At 43.9% G+C, this 24,284-nt stretch overlaps 1 protein-coding gene across 1 annotated transcript in view; it reads left to right on the top strand.

The window, feature by feature from the left end:
• Window positions 1–1,943: 1,943 nt before the first annotated feature.
• The window catches only part of LOC311367420 (netrin receptor UNC5D-like), a gene marked incomplete at both ends in the record, with an annotated part of 148,504 nt that continues 126,163 nt past the window's right edge, over window positions 1,944–24,284 (top strand). The window contains one exon of the mRNA XM_084486261.1: window positions 1,944–2,046. Within this exon, the coding sequence (XP_084342387.1) occupies window positions 1,944–2,046 (103 nt within the window). The remainder of the gene's footprint in view (window positions 2,047–24,284) is intronic.

Raw genomic sequence — 24,284 nt, 5'->3', positions numbered from 1 at the left:
ATCATTTAACCAAATGATCTACAAATATCCTTCAAATGACTATCCTACCAGGGTCAGCTGTGTCACATTAGTGCATGGCGCCCGTGGCTTAACACGGCTCCAGCTCCATCATCAGCAGAACAAACATTGTGTTGTCTTGTCAAGGTGAGTGTGTACACACAAGGCCCAAGGCCTAGCTTTTCAACCACAAGCTTTACTTTAAGATGTGCTTGAAATAGCAATTTACAGTCCAATAAAGGCTGGTGTGGAGAGACCCTGCTATAAGTCTCCTAGCGGACATGCACATCACAGACCCCTCCCACTCCAGTATTAACACACTGGCTCTATTGACAGAAAGGGGAGTTTGCTCCAGTGAATCTACGTCCATGCGTTTATTATCTAATATGGAAGCGATCGTGAATAAATCAAGTTATCCTCAGTGGTTGCGATGAACATGTGAGCAGAAGGCATCGACGTGCTCTGGCCTCACGTCAGTAGAATAGCGGGTGTAGGGTGCAAGTGAGGAGAAGGAGGTGTGATTATCACAGCGGATCAGCTTAGTTAGCCCCTGGACCAGACAAACTACATTAGCTGGTGACGAATCGCTCACCAGCTTCTGCAAAAGACTCAAGACTCACCTGTTCAGAGTTCACCTAGACTCTGCATAGCCTCCCCCTCCCACTCCTCCTACTTATTGTAGGTTGTACGTCCTGGCACTTAATGTAGGCACTTTATACGTCATACTTAATTATAGTAATTAGTTGTGTAGCATCTTATCTTATTATCTTTGTTGTATACAGGGAATAGGTTAAATTAGCGATTGTAAGTGCTTTGCACTTGGTTCTATGAACATCCTAACTGTACCAACAGCGATATATTTTTTCACCTTCTTCTGACAGATGTACTTATTGTAAGTTGCTAAATGTAAATGTCAATGTAAATGGTGCCCTCCCGTGAGCAGCCAGTGTAGAGGCATAGGAGGAGTGGTTTCCCAATATCATACACCAGAGCGTCTGCATCACGGTGTGTCTTCTGAAACCCTACAGTGGACCTCCAGCCCTCTGGGCTGGAACACAACAAACACACCGCTGCCTGGCTCCTGAGGGCCAGGGACTGCCTTTTGACAAGTGCTGCTTGAAATGCTTTTTCATGTGGCAAATGTAGTAAAGCTCCTCCGGAGGTATTTGGACAAAACTTTAAAACTTTAATATCGGGCTGGGAGATAATGCGGCTGCAGTACTATAAAATCACCCATGAATCACTCTTTTTAACATCCTAATACCTAATTAAAAGAGGTATGTTTTGGCACCAGAAACCAGCACCCTAAACACACACACACACACACACACGCGCACACACACACACACACACACACACACACACACACACACACACACACACACACACACACACACACACACACACACACACACACACACACACACACACACACACACACACACACACACACACACAGGTATCCTGTCAATAAAGGTAAAGGTATGGACTAGAGTTGTATCTCTCTCTCTCTCCGCCCTCAAGCTGAAGGCTACCCGTGTGTGTGTGTGTGTGTGTGTGTGTGTGTGTGTGTGTGTGTGTGTGTGTGTGTGTGTGTGTGTGTGTGTGTGTGTGTGTGTGTGTGTGTGTGTGTGTGTGTGTGTGTGTGTGTGTGTGCGTGCGTGCGTGTGCGTGTGTGTCGTTTTTTTTTTCTCTCTCTCTCTCTCTCTCTCGCGCACTCTGAGCTCAAGAGCCGAGGAGCACCAGGCGACTTTTCATTTTGTTCTGACCGCACTGCGATCCTCCGCGATGGCGCTGCGGTGCTCCTACCTCGGCTGAGGCGGGCAGCGAGAGACAGCGCGGCGGAGGAGGAGGAGGTTGTGAGGAGGAGGCTGTCACGGTGAAGCCGCCGCCGCCCGAAACCAAATGCTTCTTCAGAGAGCCCATGAGCGGGCAGCCGCGATGCGATGCGGCTCCGGACCATGATGGGACGGATTTCCATAGGATGCTACCTGCGTTGTGGCATCCTCGTGCTTTTCGCCTCGCGAGTCCCGGCTACCTCGGCGAGAGGTAGGCGAAATGTTTTCAATACGGACTTTCTAGAGCCTACAGGGGGTCTTTAAGCCTATGGGGGGCTGTTATATAGCAGCCGTTATTGTTGTATTCATTGTTATGTTTTGGAGAGGCTGGAGTAGAGGGGCGCGCGTCGCGGCGGTGCTCCTGCACCGCGCGCCCTCCTGTGGATCAGCATCATTACCGATCAGGAGTCAGAACAAGTTTAGTGGTGTGGGCTAGGTGCGCCGAAACCATGCACACACCCTACAAGTTATGGTATTATGGTGTGAACGTGTTCTCTTATCCTGAATTCAATAAGTCATTGAAATGAACACATGACGCACCATCCATCCGGAGCCAGATGGCTCAACGCGCTCTGGTTCCGAAATATCCACTGATGTGTCGTTGGTCCCATCCCGTTTAAAACGCTAGTCTCTCCTGTTTCTGTCTTTAAATTCGCCTTTTTGGGACACGTGGGGTGTCTCGCTACGATTTAAAATGTGTATTTTTGTGACTCATCTTTCACTTCGCATATGCGGACCTGGTGGCAACACTTAAGCTGGATTAAGTGTGTGCGTTAAACAACGCGTTTGGACACGTTGCCTGATCATCTGGGGACGATTGATTTCACTGCTCGTTTTCTATTCTCTCGAAAGTCACTTCTAGTAAACAGAAATCTGTCGAGCTGTATGTGTGACGCCAATTGTTTTTTGGTGTTTTCCTTAGACGGTAATGGGTTTGTGTGTGGACGTGTAGTGCGTGTTTGCGTGATACTGTCCATTCACCTCCAAATGGCCATGAAGAGTTTAGTGCATTATTTATTCCATCACAGTTTGTGGTTTAAGCATCGCCCATTACCGTCTTGTTATTCCATCTTGTGGAAACGAGTTCACCTGCAGGCAGCTAAACGGACCGTTCTGAATTCCAATCTGTTTCTGTTTCTTCCTATTCTAAATCTAATCAGTGGGGACCCAGTCTAATTAGCCCTGACCCATTGACACCCGTTTCAACATTTGCAAGTCAATAAGCAAATTAACCCCATTTCTTTCTTCTTTAAATCTGAAATATAACTTTAATTGTTAGACTTAATGAGAATATAATGAAATCAGTTTCAACATATTTACCTTTTTGAGGTAATCGCTCCAGAAGGGATTCTGGGTTTATTTTGGATGTCAGTCAGAAACACATTCCTCAGTCCACAGTCCTTCTAGAAAGGTGTGGAGACGTGATGACCTTTCCACCAGTCAGTGTGTGGGATGTCCTGAGTGAGGTGTTGGGCATTAACCACGAGGTGATGAACGGTTTAATTCTTTAAAATGTGCCACGCACGAAGGAACTAGAATAGAGATGAGAGGAGAGAGAGAGAATGCAAACTGCAGAACGAAGACGACAAGACTCCAAACACTTTAGATATTTTTATTTCCCCAATCGGACGAAAGGAGAGAGCGAGTGATTGAAAGAGAGAGAGATCCGGAGTGAGAGCGAGAGCGAAAGGGGGAGAGCAAGAGAGAGAGAGAGGTACAGAGATTTGGTGAATAGAGTGTGTGAAAATCCATGTTTTATTCATTGAAAATATAACTTCCTGGGTATTGCTCTAGCTTTGATTCAACTGACATTTCACATGGATGAAAAGCCTTCTCACACGGTTAGTGTGGAGGGATATAGTGTGGGGGGCTATATCCACCGTTGTTGCTCTTCTGTCACAGATTTCGCGATGGTCGCATTATCTGGATTCTAACTATTGAATTATTGAAAAATAACCTATTTCTCTCTCTCTTTCCTCTATTTCCATCCCCACTTCCACACTTTCAGAGGGGACTGAGAGGTCAAATCCCCACAGGTAGACCATAGCAAGACCTGTGTCCAACTTTATAAACAGAGAATACACATATATAACGCTTGTGAATATGTGTACATATGTGGATGTTATATCGGCAATATGGATTTGATTCGATTTGACTTGAGACACAAGCACATTCTTACGAAGCCAAACCTTTTAAAAGAGTAGAAAAGCAGCGAATGTATTCAATAATTCAGATTCTCCTCCGACACACCTCTTTGTGTGAAAGATGATATTGTCTTGAATGAGACTACGGCGATGAACCCTGGGAGTTACGAGTGTGGCGGTTGCTGGTGTGTGTTTGTGTGAATGCTTATATCACAGTGTTAAATGGACCTGTGTAGTCGTGTTGACTGTATATTGCCACTTAAAGTGTGCGTGTGTGCTTGCGGACAAGTGCGCTTGCACGTGTATGTGTGTGTGTGTGTGTGTTAGTGTGTGTGTGTGTTGGTGCGTGCGTGTGTGTTAGTGTGTGTATCGGTGTGTGTGTGTGTGTGTGTGTGTGTGTGTGTGTTGGTGTGTGCGTGTGTGTGTGTGCTCTGTGCCCAGCTCCGTCCTTGTACATCCTGTGGCCTTGGCACTGTCGCTCTTTTAGCTCGCATTGTGCTTTCAAACCGCACTGAAAAGGGGAACCTTGGAGAAGCTAATGGTCCGCATCCACAACTCACACGCCGCTGTGCCGCTGCCCTGCTCAAGGGCTCAGCCCCCCCAGCCCCCCCCTCCCCCCCCCTTAGACCCTCCAGCACAAAGAAATGCTTCACGCCATTAATGAACAACTCATCCACAATGCCATCCTCGTCCTCGTCTCTCTTAACAACTTCATGTTTCCAGGAGATGTATTTATATATATGTTACTATATATGTATTTATATATGTATACATGATGATACTATAAGTAGATGGTGGCCTTGTCAGAACGTCATAATCTGGTGAGTTCCCGTTCTGTTTCTTTCTGCAGATCGGTCTGGCCTCCATCCCATTGAAAGCTCTTTTTCAAAAAATGTCAAAATGAGAGGACCAATCAGCACTAGGGGGAGGGGTTTCAGTTCATGATGGACAAGTAGCACCGCAGCCTGCAGAATGGCGGTGCCCAAGCAAAGTGTAGCAACCAACAGATCAATCAAAACAGTTTTTGTACGAGATATGCCGAGTAACAGTGTTTAAATACTCACTAGAATCTGCCAGAAGGCTTTTTGTCAGAAGGAAAAGTTTTTTTGTGTTACTTCCAACCGGATTCAGGAAGAGCGAAGAGAGCGAGAGGGCCACTCTGATTGGAGTGTTCTGACCAATGTAAGGCAGATATGGTGATAGGAGACTGATATTCAATGCAAAACGCAAACTGGATTATCTTGATGGTCTCTATATACTACGAGATTGTGGAAGTTTGATTGTGGAAGAACTAAATTACATTTCATATTTATATATAAATATATAATGAGCACATTCCACAGCCTGTCGTGATCTATTGCTTAAATGTATATGTATATATATATATAAAACGGTTACGTAAGTATGGCGAAATGAAAGTCATAGGCACCCTCAATTTTGAAAAAGCGAGAAAGTCGGAAAAGCATTTTTTTTAACGAATACAAAAAAGTAGTCCCTCCTGACTGCAAGTGTGCGGCGGTTGCTATACAACACACTGTAGCGTCCTTCAGAGAGAAGGCTAGAGACGGTAGCTTGGTTCGCCAGCAATTTAGCCTTCTATCGAGCAGTTCACTCATCGTGTGCCTATTGCTTTACAACATTTCCACCCTCTCAATCAACATAGTTTTAGGCTTCAGTGAACTATGCTATTGCTTTTATATATAAATAAACAACAGCTCAAGTTAGGCGCGGAGTGATACGGAACTCTGTAAACTGAATGGGCGTCATAGCTGTGTGTATACGCTCATTATACAGTTGGGAACCAATCAGATCGCTTGATTTAAACCACCCGTTTTATAAATATATTTATACCATTCAGAACTCTCTCTAAGCGGAATGTAGCTGAAGTGACTGTATACATTTTGTGGCCAGAGTCTTCAGTACCTAGAGATTGTGCAGGGAGACCAGGAATGGTTTGGGGGACGTCAGGAAGACAACATAGCGAGAGAGAGGGAGTGTGTGTGTGTCTCTCAAAGAGTTACTGAGCAGAATACTTTAGTATATCATGTTATTAGTCTCTGTCATAGTGGCATTTGTCAACAGCTGTCCCATCTCCAGGTGCGAATGAATTGTGAGAGTAATCAAAAGAGATTAAATATTTAATGGCAGTGAATTCTGTTGTAACGCGTGTGCGTAGTGGTGACAGTCGTAAAGGTTTTACAACAACCCACACATTGGCTTCCTGAGGAGTGTGAGAGGGCTGGTGTCAAACGTTGTCAAAGCCCACGTCCACCTCACTTGTGCAGAGTTTGCCGCTGATTGAAAAGTACCAGTCTGGGAAAGTTTTGTCGCAAGTTCAGACTTCCTGTGTTTTACAGAGACTTTCCCACCTTTAACTTTCTAGTCAGAAAGATCACGGAGATGTTCCAACACTTTGTGAGGCCCAAGCACAACTTTCAACTAAAAAAATGGACTCACCCGGTGAGCAATTATTTTTCATTTTCTTTATCGGTTTTTGTATCATTCTTCGCATAAAACACAAGCAGTCCTTGTCCGATCCTTTGCAACATCTCCTCATTAGGAGCCATTGAGCATCGATCTGAGCTCTTGGCTGAAGGAGCCTTTTTGTCTTTCATTTTAATTTAGATTTGATCTCTCTCGTGGGCCTCGGCGGAATAACACCCTCACACACACACACACACACACACACACACACACACATATGCACTCACACACACACACACACACACATACACACACACACACACGCACACACATGCAAGCACACACACACACACGCACAGGAACCTTTTGATGTATGGAGATATTATGTGTTAAGATCTCAAAGTGTGGTCAAGTGCTTTAGCATCGAGCAAAGCAGGGGGCATACGTTGAACGAAATGGAAAACACATTTCCACAGAGCCTTTGAAGATGCCTTCTTGGATTGCTCCTCCATAAAGGAAAAACTCTTGCAGCCCTTGCAGAAAAGGCGGGAAACTCACAGTACATCATGAGGTAGAAAATAGGCAAGGTTGAAGATGGTTCAAATGAGTTGTATCCTTAAAATATTGGTTCATAAACATCAAAGGCAAATATGTACGCTAGATAAAACCAAATTTTGTTTTCAACTCAACCCAAATTTTGTTTTCAACTCACAATACCTGACAGTGCTGCTTTAAGTTCACTCCATAGCAGCTATTTCTGAACTATTTGTGTTTGTCAGAAGTGCCTCACCAAACATTTGTTGTGTAGCGTCCGCACACGGCACAGGTTAGCGCGGGAGGAGATTATGACTTCTGGAGCGCTAATGCTAACAAAGACGTCAACATTTGCTATCTTTCCAATACAGGGCTGCCAACTTTTGGGTTTTGGCCGGAGTGAGATTCAGTAGAATCTTGTAATGCATACCATACCCTGTTGGCTGTTGTCTGTTGATTGTCTCGGCTGTGTAAACAGGCAAAAGCGTGTGTCACACGGTGAAACCGTGAGAGTTGGCAGCTCTGCCAATAAGCCATGTAGGTCTAAGCTGATCCAGGGAAGTAAAGAGCAAATCCCCCTAAATCTCAACAGAGAAGACATGGTTTGCTACAAGTTCACGTGTGGATCGAGCGTATTCTAATGATACGTAGGAGATCAAGGCTTGTGCTATTCTGGGATTCTGGTCGGTGTTCAGTCGCTTCATGTCTGAAGCACACTGCTGTCGAAGGCTTTATTCTCAATTGAAATGACTTATTTCAACATAACTAATACCTGGACATTTTAGCGAGGTGAAACGGTTGATTATTCACTAGGGGGGTCTTTAACAAGGTAGAGAAAAACTTTAAGATGCTCAACCTGGCATGATAATGGACATGTTATGTTTGTTTGTACTTCTATTCAATATAAAAGACCAGTCTGTGAGCTAAGAGCAGTCCTCTCCCACATCACAAACACCGGGATCAATACACATCTGGGTCCTTTCTGCCCCCTTCATCTCCAACAGGGGGGTCCACCTCTGACCAGAGGACGAGCCCAACTTCAACCTTCAGCGTGTGTGTGTGTGTGTGTCTGTAGGTGTGTGTATGGCCACAAGAGCATCTCGGAGTGCATTAGAATGGGTTTAAAATAAAACCATTTACACACACACACACACACACACACACACACACACACACACCGACCTATCCAGAAGCATCCTACCACTGAGAGGCTGCATACAGCAGGTTATCATCATGGATCAGAAGCTGCTCGTCCTTCCTCTGCATGGAATGCCCGTTTGTCATCCAGGAGAACTGAACAGCGACGTGTTGTCTGGTTCATTGATTGGAAGGTCTCCTCCTTTCAGCCCAGAACAATGAGACTGAGCTGCCTGTTGTCTAAAGAGTCTGCTAATGTCCACATAGCCCTCGATTAATCTGTGTGTGTGTGTGTGTGTGTGTGTGTGCGTGTGCGTGTGTGTTGGATAACTCTAATCCACAATAAGAATTGGATAAAAGGAGATAACCCTAATTACCAATCGAGCAATCTTGACAAAATTGCCCGAAACTGATGCCAGATGCATCTGGCATCAGTTTCGGGCAATTTTCTCCCTTTTGTCTCATGTTTTGGTATCTCCAACCCGTGTGATTTACCCAGTGACCAGCCCCGGCTTGATTGTAATCTTTGGGTAAGAAGAGGCGATGAGATAGCGTGAGCGAGAGAGAGGGGAGAGAGAGAAAAAATTAAAGTGAAAGTAATGGAGTGGGCTAATCGATGCCAAGCAGTCGAGGAGCGCTGGGATTCTTCAGTTTTTTATGTGATCATCGGCTCCGTGAAGGGCCCGCCTCAGGAGGCGGCTAATTAAAGAACAGTGTGGAGTCCAACGGCCCAGCTAGCTGGTTCCTTTATAACAGGACAGCTAGCTGGTTCCTTTATAACGGGACAGCTAGCTGGTTCCTTTATAACAGGACAGCTAGCTGGTTCTTTTATAACAGGCCAGCTAGCTGGTTCCTTTATAACAGGACAGCTAGCTGGTTCTTTTATAACGGGCCAGCTAGCTGGTTCCCTCCATAATTGGCCGGTGTCAGGGTCGTTTAATACTTTTCTTCTCTGCTGGGCTCAATGCTTGCCACTCATGGATAATAGGCCATGTTATCTATAGGCCATGAGATTTGGGAGCCCGGATTATTTTAAGGTAGAAATACCTTTATTGTACGATCTTCACACGGATATAATTGTCACGAAGTCATGAAATATAATGATAATATCAATGATAACAAAAATAACATAAATAATTATTACTATAATTATGCATTTTATTTATTTATTATCGTTGTTTTTATCTCCAGAGATTGTGGAAGTTTGGCTTAACCGGGGCGCTTTCTAATCCTACGGTTTAATAATATTATCATCAGATAATTTGCACCTGTCTCTTTAGTGTTGAGAAATGTCGGGGGGGGGGGGGGGGGACATGGAAACCCATCCTTCACGGTACTTTGTCAGCCCATTACCGCCGTTTGAGGAATGAGGCCTACATATCCGTGCATCTATAATAACGGTTAAAGATGAGGGAGAAAGCGGTGTCTCCTTGGCCTCCTGTAAAGAGCGCATGACGAACCGCTGTGATCCACCACGTCCACAGGTCTCTAGGAGAGAGGGGGGATACGCAGGAGGAAGTGGACACAGACTCTATATGAAGGGCTGCCTAGTCATCAGAATGTCACCTTTCTCCCTCTCCCTCTCTCTCATACATAAAAAAATATGGAGAAGATATACTTAGACGTATGCTATTCAGAGCGGCTTCTTGTGCCAGATAGAATTACAATGGCAGAGATAGAAACCCAGAGAGGTGTGATTGCTGGTTGGGATGTGTCCAACACAAAAGTTGTATCCAACACCACTGGCCTTTCATTCATGGGCTTCTGCATTGAGGTAGACATGCATGCCTGCCATTTTAATTACATACTTTTTTTTTTTTCTAATCATATCTATTGACTATTATAGTAAAAAAAAAAGGAATGATTGAAGCATATGGATTGCTGTGGATGAATATATTTATTTGAAATGATTACCATTAGACTATCTAATACCTTGCTTGAGTCATAGTTACTATCCGGCAGCATAGGCCTACATAGGTTCAATTCAGTATGAATCCTTAGTTACTTTCACATCCTATTGGACGGATGTACACGTTGAACAGAAATGTTCATGGGCAAGATCCATAAGATGTTCAGAACAACAATCCTCTATGAAAGACATGGTCAGAGCTCCAGTTGAGGTGCAGTGGTGACGCTAACCTGAGACACCAGGCCTATTACTACTAGTCCTGTTCTTGGAGAAACCTCCAGTACACTTAACAAGCTCATAATTGATTGCGGCGGGCTGGCAGAATAGGGCCAGTGTTCTCCAAAAGGAGAGACCCACTCAAAGCTTCGCTCCAGCGTTGTCCAGTAGATATTAGATTCATTATCATTTGGGTTAGAAAACTAGGCTGAGCCACGGGACTTAAGTGAACTTAGTCAACAGCCCCCGTAGCCTTAAAAAAGTAAAATGATCATTAGGAAGAAAAAGTTTCAAGTTGTGCGTCAGAGTTCGCTGGTGGCCTACCGTTGCGTCAGTAGAGCCACCGGCTACCACCTTCACTGACTCTACTGAAGACTTTCGTTTGTTAAAAGAGAAGTGACACACTAACGGGCTAACCGTGTAGGCAGGACGCCTCGGAGGGATCCAGGATCGATTCCGCCCTGTGGTGCGATGCTATGTCATTCCCCTCACTTTTCTAGCCCACATTCCTGTCTGTCTCCACTCCCCTGTCCATGAAGGCACAAAGCCCATAACAATATAGATAAGAAAGGTGAAGAATTTCAAGCACTGCAGTTTGAATTCCCAGCCAAAGCCAAATATTGTCTATGGCTGGGGTATAGTGTCTCATCCTTGATTGACTTCACACACTGTATTGATTTTTTCAGTGAAGCCCAAAGTACACAGAGTGCGAGTGTCGTAATCATATTGTTTTTAACGGTGCTGTAAAGGTAAGAATTGAGAGCAGAAAAGCACAGAAGAGAACAATATTTTGAAACTAAACAACCCTAAGAAGCCATTGAGAAGGGTTGCATTTCTTGCACCTGTGATTGACAGTAAAGATGGAGCCCCTGAACCAATCATGGAAGAAATGCTTCCAAATTGGTCAGAAATGTGCTAGGAGCGATCTGATCTAAATTGGCTCATACAGAGGCCAGCACAATCAACTGGAAATAGATATTCTCAAAGTGCATTTCACTCAATAATTGATGAGCCATTAATAAGCCTAATAGCTTTTAAAGCTTACAGCTCCTTTCACAGAGCAACACACACAGAGCCAGAATGTATCGGGGCTGCTTCGTATTGGACTGACTCCATTTGGGAAGCGAAGATTCTGAGAACATTATTTCCCATCTGACACAGCGGTGAGCTTCGGGCTCTACTCAAGTATCCTTGTTCACAATCAGATACGAGGTAGCCTACTGTGGTTGAACAGGACGTCCGCTCAGTGAAAACACTGCATGGCCTCACTTCTGGAGTAGGCTGCAGGCTGCAGGCCAGCTCAGCAGCAGGTTGCAGAGGTCAGAACAATACGTGTGCTCAGCTAAACCCGGATGTACATTCAGCACTTTCACTCTTCAGGGATGTATTTTACTTTGAAAGGGAACTGTGTGTGTGTGTGTGTGTGTGTGTGTGTGTGTGTGTGCGTGCGTGCGTGCGTGCGTGCGTGTGTGTGTGTGTGTGTGCGTGCGTGCATGTCTGTTTGTGCCGCAGTTAAAAAGATAATAGCAATCACACCTGTTTATTTAAACATTATGCAAATCTTGTGTGTGTTCAAAACATTCAACACACATTTGCCAAAAAGGGTTGTGATGTGCTGTAAATAACCCAAAACAAATGAATCAATGATTTGCATGCTTACTACCCGGTACAGTGTCACAACGCCGACTGCATCAGGACATGATACCGCATTATAACATGGGGAAGGCAAAGTCTTGCATAATGGCCAGATTTCCCCCTCAGCCAATGTGCAGTCTCACCTGGTACCAACACGCCTCTCAATATGTATTTTCGCTCACAGCTTGTGATCCGATTTTCCGGTGGCTTAATATGCAAATGAGCCGAACAGTGCATGGGTGATGCGGCCGCATCTCGCCCACACATCAAAACACTACGTCTGCTTCTCCTCTCACTCGGGCTCCCGTACGGCGCAGCGCGGCTCATTAGAGACGTCACTGATTCAGTTGGACTGTTGGCTCGCTCTCCTCCTTAAAAGGCAGGAAGGAAGCTTCTCCAGGAGCGGCTTGGTGTGCCGTGAAGGGTTTTCCTCGGCCCGGTCGACCGGGCCGAGGTCGACCTGTCGGGCTTCAGACTGAATGTCACATCGCTGCTGAGCGACTCCAGGGTCCTGGGATATAACCTGATGTTCACACCTTCTGGTTCAGCCTCATGGATGGATGGGTCCTAATCCTTCTGGAGGAGCGGAGGGCAGGTCTGAATGAGGTCCGAGGGTTTGGGGGGGTGGGGGTGTGGGACAGGGGGAACGGGAGGAGATGAGTTCTCCTGCGCAGAACTAGAAACTAGCACGGTTGTTTTGGTGCAGGAGGTATGGAAGGATGTGGGAGAATCCTCCCCCAGTATCACAGCTTAAAGACAGCTATTGTACTGTATGAATGATGGATGGATGGATGAATGGATTGGCAGCTTGGTGAGTCAATGGCGGATGAATGAATGGATGAATTATTGGATGGATGGGTGAGTGGAATAAAGGATGGATGGTTGCATATATAGATTGATGGATTGATAAATTACTTTACCACAGCAGTAAACACAATTCATAAACAAAGCTAAATAAGATGAATGTGATGCAATATATAAATAAAATAGGAATAGCATAATGCACATAACATCTCCCCTGTTTTCCCCTGTGCCTTTGGAAAAACAGTCCTTAAAGTCCAGAAAGACAAATGCCCCAGCGATGGGTACAATAAACGTAAAGAGAAACGATGCCCAGATGTACACAGGCAGAGACAAATAATACATATTCTACTATCGTAATGAAGACAGGGCCATGCCGTGTGAGCAATAAATCAAGGAAATACAACGAAGATGTACTGTATATATCTGTATATATATAACATCATGCATCACACTACAGCCACGGAGTCAAAGACATCTCCTGAAACGGGTTAATACATAATAACAGAAAGAAATACATTAAATAAATGAGTTCTCTCTCTTATTGTTCTCTTAGTCACATGCTGGGATAAAATATTGTGTTCACAGGTACATCAATATTAGTTTATTTCCTTAATTTATTATCCTTTGTCTCGTATGATTATTTTTGGGCTAAGTGGAAATGTGCATGGATAATATCCGAGAAATAACTATATGTTGAAACTCAATCATAAAACAATCTATACATTCAAATGGAATGTATAGATTGTTTTATGGTTGAGTTTGTTTTCATTAAACAATACAGTGTATCAGTGGATGTATATTACATAATGAAAATGTGAAAACAGTTTGATATAAACAGTTAAGTATTAATCATTGATTTTGAAAGAAGAAACAAAATTTTAACAATGAAAGAAAATTTAGGAATACGGAAATAAGGTCCTAAGGCTTTGTCTCTGATGAAATAAAGAATTTAGCTGATCAAAAACACAGCACAATTTGTCTGGTACATTGGGAAGAGAAATTGCCTTTTTACATTACTTTCATTTTTTTCAATGAAAAGAGGCATTCAGGCTTAAAAAAGGGAAAGATTGAAGCACATCACCCTGTCTAACCTAAAAATAAATGTCTACTTTTAAGACAGATGCCAGCTCTAAACTTATTTTAGAAGTCTTTGTTGTCTGCAGTGTTGTTTTATTGTTCTTATCAGATTAAATTCTAGTTCATTACGGTTATCAAAGGGTGAGGAATCATGAGAAACATGGGAATTAAATGATCACATATACACCATTACCTTAATTAGGCCTAAATCATTATGTTGTTTTGATTTTCTCTTCCTAATGAACAAATTAAGATTCTGAAAGTGAATGTGTTACACTTTCTTTTTTTTACATCTTTAGAAAACTCAATATTTAAACGTGCCAGTAATGTATAAAGAGTCACAGGAAGTCTCCATTGTTATGGCCAATAGATAATATCCTGAATGTGGGTATCTACGAAGACCTAAACCTCAGCGCACCAATTTTCTTGAGATTCGGTTCTGTTTTTAGCCACAAAACCAATTTTGAATAAACAGTAGTTAAACAGCATTACCCTTGCCCTGAATCCCAGACTCTAACTGGTGAACTGGTTAAGTGATAGAGATGTAAGACTAGTATGGATGTAAGGATGATTATTATTGATTATAGCTTCTAACCCTTCCAAATATTTTTTCACATAGACACATTGTTGACTTCCTCTGAAAGTGTGGTTGACTTGTTTTCCAAAGTGCTTCTCCTTCCAAACCATCTGAGAGTTCTGGAACAATCTCTGTAGTAGAGATGCACCGATCAGGAATTTTGGGGCCGATCACCGATCACCAAAAGCAGTATCTGCCGATCCCGATATTGCCGATCACAGCGTCAAATCCATAAATTATTTTTTATTGCAGCAATAATTATGTGTAAAACACAACACACAACATGTGCAGTGCACCAACACAGACAACAGTAGACATTTCACTCTCTTAGATTCGATACAAGTTGTAAACTATAAACCTTAGTTTTTCTTAGTTTTTTTGTGCACAACACACAACATGTGCACCATAATAAACATTTCACTCTCTCTAGGGGCTCTTTCTTAGAAACGCAATTTGGAGTTTAGCTACAAGCTTTTTTGTGGAAAAATAAAATAAATATGTCATACAAATGAGAATGAGAACACTGACATATGTGCAACTGCAACATTATCTCTACACTCTCTTGGACATACAACTTGGACATACAACTTGGAGCTTATACTGTAGCTTTCCTGTCAAAAAATAAACTCAAACTGCAACATAAACAGGCTATAGCCAAAATAATATAATAAAATAATGTAGTTTCAAGACATTTGTCTGCATGTAGGAGATAACAGACAATAGTGTGCAAACAAGTTCACAGCATTAGCAATAATCAAACAAAAAACTATTGAGCTATATCTGTAGGCATATCTATTTCAACTGAGGTAGTTTCTGTGCCCTTTAGAGAGGAGTAGGGAGAGAGCCATGGGCAATGAAGTGCATAGTAAAATACAAAAGTAAAAATAAATAAATAAACATTGTAGCTCAATCTGTAGGCCTGGCTATATCTCCTCTCATTTCAGCTGAGGCATTTCTTGTAACTTTTAGAAATATAGGGAGAGGGGGTGGGGGTAGAGGGGGGGTTAGGGTCTGACTCAAAGCTTACTTCTGATTACGCAGCATGAATGGCAGATTTGCCTTGCTAAATATAAGCATCTCTGCATTTTTTGCAGTTAACCTGCTCCTCTTCTCATCCATAATAAGTCCTGCTGTACTGAAAAGACGCTCGCTATCTACGCTTGTGCAAGGTGAACAGAGATAGGATTGTGCTGCTTGTGCGAGAGCAGGAAAGCGGCCTTCATTGGCCTTCCAAAAGTCAAGTGGCTGTTCGTTGTCTGGGATAACTGGCTCTGAGAGGTAAAGAGTAATCTGTGATGATGTTGTGTTGTCAGCAGCAGCTTCATGTTGCCCATCTTCAGCCAACAGTTCAGCATACATAGCATGCAAGCCAGTCCGTGGTACCTTCTGTAGGGGCTCACCAACCTGTTGCTCCGCTGCAGTGGCCGGGCCCAGGATGTCAGAGAGCAGCCTGTGTGTCTGTGGCTTGAGTGCAGTGTGGAAAAACCTGTCTTTATACCTTTTTATTAGAAGAAAACAAAAGACAAAACTAAACATTAATTAATTTGTCATGATAGATTTTATAGGTCATGCTTTAACTTGGCTGGCCTCATAGCACAATCCAAACATGTTTAATCTATTCTATATTAGTTTCTATTAACTGCTTATTTTTAAATCGCAATTGAGGGAAATGCAAACCATCCTACACTACAGGATAGCAAAACACAACGCTATTGTTAAATTTTATCTTTAAGCATAGCCCCCTTTATCAATCAAAGCTAGATGAGCATAATAATCTCTCTGTCGCTCTCTGTCACACACACACACACACACACACACAGAGTGGAATGTGAAGTTATTCTCACCTTGGATCGAGGAGTGTTGCAATCGTGTACAGGGGCTCAGATTCAATGTCCTTGAATCTCTTCTTGACAGATTCCAAGAGCGTGGCTTTGACGGTTTTTACACCATGGTCAGTCTCTTGTGTTTTCTCAAGAAGACGAGTTAAGGCTTTGATGGATGGAATTACATCCGCAGCCGATGCAGTTGATTCGCTTATCTTGTGTGTGAGCTCGTCAAAGGGGACAAGCAGTGAAATCATATTTTCAATCAATTTCCACTGGCTGGCGGTGAAAATGCCAGGCAGATCATAGTCGGCTGCATAATTGCATAGGGCACGTTTCTGTTCCAGTAAACTTTTTAGCATGGCAACAGTACTGTTCCACCGGGTGGGGACATCCTGCTGTAGCCGTTTGAGGTGCTGGGGGTTACTTTCTTTCTGAATGTCGAATAGCCTGGAGTAAGCAAGCGGAGAATGCTTAAAATGACCGACGATGCGTCGCCCAGTTGCGATGACATCAATGACTGCACGCTGTGCCAAAATGCCCTCATTCACAGCGAGCTGGAGTGTGTGCGCCATGCACGGTAGGCTTGGTAAACCAGTATCCTTCATAGCCTTCGCCATGTTACTCGCATTATCCCGTAGGATAACGTGTACTTTTTCCTTTGGGATCCCCCATGCTTGGAACATGTCTGCGAAAGCTTTACCGATAGCATCCGCCGTGTGTGACCCAGGAAACTCTTGTGAGTGAAGCACAACTCTCTTCAGCTCGAACTTTTCATCAATAAACTGTGCCGTTAGACTCAGCATCGACATGGGACTCACACTAGAACTCCAAATGTCACTCGTGAAGGCGACTGACACGATCTTGTCGTCCTGCATAAGGCTTTGGATGTGACTGTATATAGTTTGGTACAGCTCAGGCAGGCATTCATCAGTGAAATATTTACGACTAGGCAGTGTGTACCATGGATCCAAGCAGCTAACAAGGCGTTTGAACCCGATGTCTTCTACGACAGAAAGCGGCTGATGATCAAGGCATATGAATTCCATTACCTTATTATTTAGTTCTTTCTTTTTCTTGCTGTCGTTGCTGTAGGGTTGCTGTCGTTTGTATGTCTCTGTTACAGTCAGCTGAGTTAGCGGCGTTGCTGCACGCTCCTTGTCTTTCTCTGCTTTAGCAGCAGCCAACTTTGAAAACTCCATATACTCCTTGATGTGAGAAACTTTCAAATGTCTTATCAGGTTGGTTGTGTTGAAATGTTTTTGTAGCATTCCTCCTGGAGGTATCTCCTTTGCACACACCTTGCAAACTGCAAATTTATTGTCCTTTTCGGACACATTGTAAAACACATTGTAAAAACCGGCGACGCCATTTTCAGTGTTGATCCTTTTTTTTCTCTCCCTCCTCGCCTGCCCGGCTTTCAGTGTAGAGACTGCCACGCCCCCTTAAGAGACCTGGGTCTGCGAAGTGGGAGTGCATGGCCTGGTGGCGGTTTGTTGTTATATTGTGTATTTGAAACGTCATCTGATCGGCCTGCTTTGGTCTATTTTTAGAATTCAGATCAAAACCGATAGGGGTATTATCGGCCGATTGCGATCGGTTGCCGATCGATCGGTGCATCTCTACTCTGTAGCTGCTCTGAAAGATGAGAGCCTTTTGTCAGCTGTTCATGACAGCCACAACACTAGTTAATTTCATTAATACACAGGATCAGATGTTGTAATCTCTTGTGCCAAAATCCAAGGAAAACACATATTCAGAAGCCCCTGTCCAAACCAAACTTATAAGCACGCTGGCCACTAAGCTACCAACCAATGGTGAAAAACACAAGACAAATGGCCCAACTAACAGCAGTATGCAGTATGCAGCATTTCATTGGGGTTATCAAGTGGGCACCCTCTTTCACCGATGTTTCGTTGAAGAAGTAAATATTTAGTAAATAATTCGATGTATTATAAATGTGCAAAAAATATTGACATCGGTTCATCCTAGCCTGAGAAAAGGCAGAAAGAGTGAGTGGTAGCGAGTGGTAGCGGCCGTGAGCACACTTTGTGTAAACATATCCCTGTGATATGTTGACTAGTTTAGACTTCTGCTCTCGTTTTTTCAAACGCAAAAATGCCCAATAGTTGTTTGGTACCCGGTTGCACCGAAAAGTCTAGGAAGGGACATTTTGCCAGTGAGAGACAGTGAGCATTGCAAACGATTGTTACTGCTGGCAATAAACAACCCCATAATTGGAGAAGACGCCGGTATTGAAATGATAAAAGGTAAAATGATATGCAGTTTCCATTTCAAACTGGAGGATTATGATAGAAATCTTTTCGGCATGACGAGGCACACTCTAAAATAGGGGTCTTCAACCATGGGGTCGCGACTCCAAGTGGGGTCGCAGATGTACTGCAGTGGGGTCGTCCTTTTTCAAATATACATTCGATAACAGTTATGTTAATGTGTATTCATGTTATTATTCATGTTAATGTGTATTTTCAATAACATATTACATTTATGCAACATTGATGAAAGGCTACCCATGAATCATTGCGGTAAGATCAGTATCTGACATCTATCTCACATAGTCATAGCAGCGATTGAGTCAGGACCTCTTATCAAAAATAATTGTGAGTTAGGTATTTTGTGAGCCACAATGGATTTTTTTTTCTTTGTTACTAAACCTTATTATTGTATGCACAATAACAAGGTATGTTTATACATGACACTATAGGTTGTCCTATATGTTATTGTAGGCCCAGTTTAATATTTAACACCGTTTTATACAATATATGTAGTCGGGGGTCCCAGCTCAGTCACTCTATCAGCTATGGGGTCCTTGGCCTAAAAATGTTGAAGACCCCTGCTCTAAAACAAACTGCTGTTCCATCCGTCTTCGCTGTGGGCCCGTTCCCAGATGACGAACAGGCCAGCGCTTCTAATGCACCTCCCGCAGCAAAACGCACTCGCCTACAGGTAAGACTGTCGTAATATTATACTATATTTCTGTTTACAAAGTACACAATAATAGCTTCAATACTTCAAAATCACTCCCTAATGATCATGTTTTCATTTTCATATTATTTTCCCTTTATTTTATTGCATACAGGGCCGCTGGAGGTCTTTCACAGTGCACTGCTCAAGTACCCATGTTCCATGGGGATGGGTAGTATATTGTCACTACCTGGAGTGCATGTACGGCGCCTGGGTCTGTTGAAGGTGGCGTTGCTGTTTTTAGGCTGTGATAGCCATAGGATAGGATAGGTACATTGTACATATTTTATTTATTTTTTTAACTTATATTTTATATTAAAACATTTGTTTTTAATCTTATCTTTGTAATGTGGATATATTGGATCATTTTCTTTTGTGAATAAAATCTTATAATAAAATCTTATATTGTTTTTACCACCTTACCTTGTCCACCTTATCCACTAAATCCATGTTCGCCATAACAAACTTGTGGGGTAACAAACCACTTCACTGCAATAATTATTTACATTTGTCAGATTACCTTTTTTCCATGTTTTTTTTAAAACTACAATTTATGTGGTATAAACCACGAAGATGCAAAGTAGGTTCAGCATACAGCCCATCATGTATGAATGTAGCAAGAATAGATAACAATATCAAGTACTTTAGGTATCATTTGTATATTACTGTACAGCATAAAAATATTTGCTAATTACAGTAGCTCAGCATATCAAGTATTTATTTGTACTCAACCTTTTGTCCCCAGTTGAAATAAGTGTTTATCTTACATACAGTAGGCCTACTTTAGTATAACAGCACTTGGGTTAGTAAACAAATCACAACAACCAACATGAATTTGAAGTTTTATTCAGGCTGGCAAAACAAGGCGATTGCCTCTCCCAAGTCTCTCGCCTTGCAGTATCCACTCCAGGAAATGCCAGTAAGCCGTAAGCATTGAGTTGCCTACAGCATTATACACAGACTTCAAGCTCACGTAACGTAGCCTATGCTCTGCCAATAAGATCGGCTACTTTCGGATAACTACATTGTCACGTTCCCAGGACTCAAAACTATTGTAGCCAATGTATTAGTTAAAACAACAACACCTACTCTATGCTCAGACGTCCGTTTCTCCCAGCGGGCTTTGGCTGGTGTTTCCAGTTCACTTTCTGGGTCCGGAAATATGTATCCAAAACCCAACTGTTCAGAGGAGGCGTAAAGCCTGGGTGAGCATTTACACACATGGCCCCGTCCTCGCCAGATTCAGCCATTTCTTCTAGAAGAAACTGGCATCGCTGAAATTCGCTGCAGCACAGGGACAAATGGAGGAGCAGCCTCCTCCTCCATTTGTCTCAATTCTTCCTGGCTGTATTGTGGCTCGTACAAATAGCCCTGAATGTCCCAATCCAACAATATATTTTCAAAATCCACTTTGGCTGTTTCCCATTGCAAATTTGCTTCTGCCATGGTCAGAGGTTTGTGTCGGTCTAGTTCTCTAGCTAAGCGGTGAAGAAACATGGCGGACATTGTATTTACATCTCGTACGCGAGCTCCCGCCCCCCTCATTTCTTATTGGTGGGCTTACAAATTTGTGGAACTAGTGGTTTGTAGTCCTCGGCCCTTCTAGCAGGCAAGCAAAGTTCTCCTGAGATGACATTAAACGCGTCATTTGACGTCATGGCAGTAGAAATGTAATCAGGACAGCTGGGCGACTGGAGGACTGGGTTAGACTGAGGGAAGAAACACACTTTTTTAAATATTATAATAGCGATTTTATAATGATAGAACGCTGGTTCTGAACCGGTGAAGTATCCCTTTAAGTTAGGCCCACGACACCTCCTGAGGGCTTAACAATGACACCAGCGTCCTGGAGTCACCCCCTCTATGTTGCCACCACATTGCCACATTTAATGCATCTACTCTCTTTACTGCATCGTACCCCTAGCTCTACCCCTAACCCTGATCAAACAAACACGTTAGCACATTAGTCAGCTGGCTTACCTTAGCTTGCACCCAGGAAGTATGTTTTCTCCTTACCCACAGCCATTCACTTGCTTGTTCTGCTGCCAAGGACATGTTATTAACCGCCTGCCTCAGACTTCGTCCACAAATGCCTAGTTCAGACAGCAAGCTAGTAGCAGATCTAGCCACGAACCCCCGCGTGCCGATTTCAATAGGCCTTAGTCGTGTACTCCAGCCTTGCTGTGCTGCCTCTCCAGCCATTTCAGTGTACTTCGCTTTCTTAAGCTCATTGGCTTCTTCAACTCTGTCTTCCCAAGGAACTGTAAGTTCAATGAAATAAACAATCTTCTCCAAGTCCGACCAAAATAGCATATCCGGTCTTAGCCTAGTGCTAACAATGTGTGGAGGGACAACAATCTGCCGAATAAGATCTGCCTTCATTTCCCAGGCTCCTCCATTACTTAGCTTCCCGGCTCTGTGCCTGCCTCTAAGTGGTCTAGCCTTTTCCCCCTGACGCACAAAGTTAATTTGCCTACCCTCTTTACTAGCAGCTGATGAATTAACTTATCTCCATTTATCATCAACAGCCTCTGCCAAACATTTCAATACCTGGTTGTGACGCCACGTATGAAATGAAACAGGGGGGACCATAATGCACGCATGCACTCACACACATGCATGCACACACACACACACACACACACACACACACACACACACGTAAAATAACTAAATCTTGCCACAGTGTAATGAACTAGATGTGTCTAGCAATGAATTCAACTTTGACACTTTTAATAGTCAACAGCTTTTAATAGTCAACAGCCAACACTAGTAATTGTGAACGCATTTCAATGTGATAAGTATTTGATTTATTATTTATTTTTGTTTTTATTAGCATATAGAGTGAGGCATGAGGAATTCCATTGATTATATTCCTGCTTGTCATGCTTTGAGCTTTATTTCAACTGCGAGTTTTAGCAGTAGCATGTCAAGGCTATTGCTAATATATGCAGGGTTGCCAACTTTGGGTTTTTGGCTGGAGTGAGACTCTGTTAAATCTTATTGGAGAGGTGTTTTGGAAGACTGGGCCTTATCAAAAATCCTTGCATATGTTTGGATAAACCACTTGTCCGTCATCTTTATTGACGTGCCAAACCCGGTCTGTTGAAGGGCGAAAACATAGTTTCCACCAACAAAAGCCTTCAGAGCCGTTCTCTGATGTTCTTTTAAAGAAAGAATATTCGCTAGATTGGACAACACGGATGAAATAGCAGCATCAATGTTGACGCTTGCTTCCTCGATGCGAGCCGCCATTGTTGTCTCAATGTTGTCTGTCCATTGCCCCTTTCAAACCCAAACACAAAAAAACACTGTCAACTCCATGGCTCAACGACGAAACGTGCGACCTCAGACGCACTTGTAGGTGGGCGGAGCGAAAGTGGCAGAAGGACCGCCTTCACGTCTCCCTCGAAATTCTCCGTAGCCGCTTGTTGGATTACCACGAGCCGTTAAAACTGCTAAAACTCAGTACATTTCCACCCTGGTCTCCAGAAACAGTCACAAACCCCAGGTTCTTTTTAATACACTGAATTCTCTCATAAATCCCCAAACTGAATCTCCTGTTGTGCCATCACCCGCCCTCTGTGAACATTTTCAAAAATTCTCCATTGACAAGGTTGCAGCACTTAGGCCTCCAGATACCTCTGCCCCCCCCCCCCCCCCGCCAGCTGTCCTCAAGCAGTTTGAGCCCATTTCCCTATCCTCTCTCTCGGACGCAGTCAGGCATCTGTGGCCCTCCAACTGCCCCTCTGACTGTCTACCCCCCCGTCTACTCAAGGATGCTACTGTCCTCGACACGGTTGCCCCCTTACTCCTGCTGCTGATCAACACCGTCCTCACCTCTGGTTGCGTCCCGGCTGCCTTCAAGCATGCTGTGGTGCAGCCATTACTAAAAAAGCCCAACCTTGACCCCACCATCCTCTCAAACTTCAGGCCTATCTCCAAGCTACCGTTCCTATCCAAAGTCCTTGAGCGAGAGGTTTATGTCCAGCTGCAATCCTTCCTATCCAATAATAACATCTATGAGAAGTTCCAGTCTGGCTTTAGAACAGCCCACAGCACAGAGACTGCGCTCCTGAGAGTCCTAAATGACCTGCTCCTAGCCTCTGACTCAGGTAACCCTGTGATCCTGGTGCTCTTAGATCTAACAGCAGCCTTCGACACGGTGGATCACAGGATCCTGCTGGCTCGGCTCGAGCATCACGTGGGCATCAAAGACTCAGCCCTGGAGTTCTTCTGGTCCTACCTGGCCGACAGGAGCTTCTCTGTCCAGCTTGGAGACTCCATCTCCTCTCCTGCCCCCCTCACCTGCGGGGTCCCTCAAGGCTCTATTCTGGGTCCCATCCTCTTTTTACTATACATCTTACCCCTAGGGGATATCCTGGCAAAACACAACATCTCCTTCCACTGCTTTGCAGATGACGTCCAGCTGTATATCCCCCTTAAGGCCGATGGGCAGGCTGCACTCCATTTACTGTGTGACTGTCTAGCTGACATCAAGGCATGGATGGGTGCAAACTTCCTCAATCTTAATGAGAGCAAAACTGAGCTAATTGTCTTTGGCAAAACCTCTCCGGCCTTCTCCACCAATGCCCTGGGCCCCCTTGCTTCTAACATCAGGCCCTCTGTCAGAAACTTGGGAGATATATTTGACAGCAAATTCAAGTTCGAACAGCAGGTCAGTGCAGTAGTTAGGAAGAGCTTTTTCCACCTCAGAACCCTAACTAAGACCAAAACCTATCTGCCCAAGAGCGTTCTTGAGAGAGTCATCCATGCCTTCATCACATCCCAACTGGACTACTGTAATGCTCTCTACACTGGCATTGATCAATCCCAGCTCCGCCGCTTGCAGTTGGTTCAGAACTCAGCTGCCCGACTCCTCACCTGCACTAAAAAACGTGAACATATCACCCCGGTTCTGGCTTCACTCCACTGGCTCCCCATCCGCTACCGCATAAATTTCAAACTCCTCCTGACTGTATACAAATCTCTCCATGGTCTGGCCCCCACCTACTTGTCTGATCTTCTCCACCACCATTCACCTGCCAGAGCACTGCGGTCAGCAGACCAACTGCGGTTGGAAGAACCTCGGTCAAGACTGAAAACTAGGGGGGACAGAGCCTTTTCAGTGGCAGCCCCTAGACTCTGGAACTGCCTCCCCCTCCATGTCCGTTCAGCTCAGTC

Source organism: Micromesistius poutassou, assembly GCF_964030765.1.
Source record: "Micromesistius poutassou genome assembly, chromosome: 22".
NCBI lineage: Eukaryota > Metazoa > Chordata > Actinopteri > Gadiformes > Gadidae > Micromesistius > Micromesistius poutassou.
The sequence above is the reverse complement of the archived record's forward strand: the minus strand, read 5'-3'. Positions and strand labels throughout refer to the sequence as shown.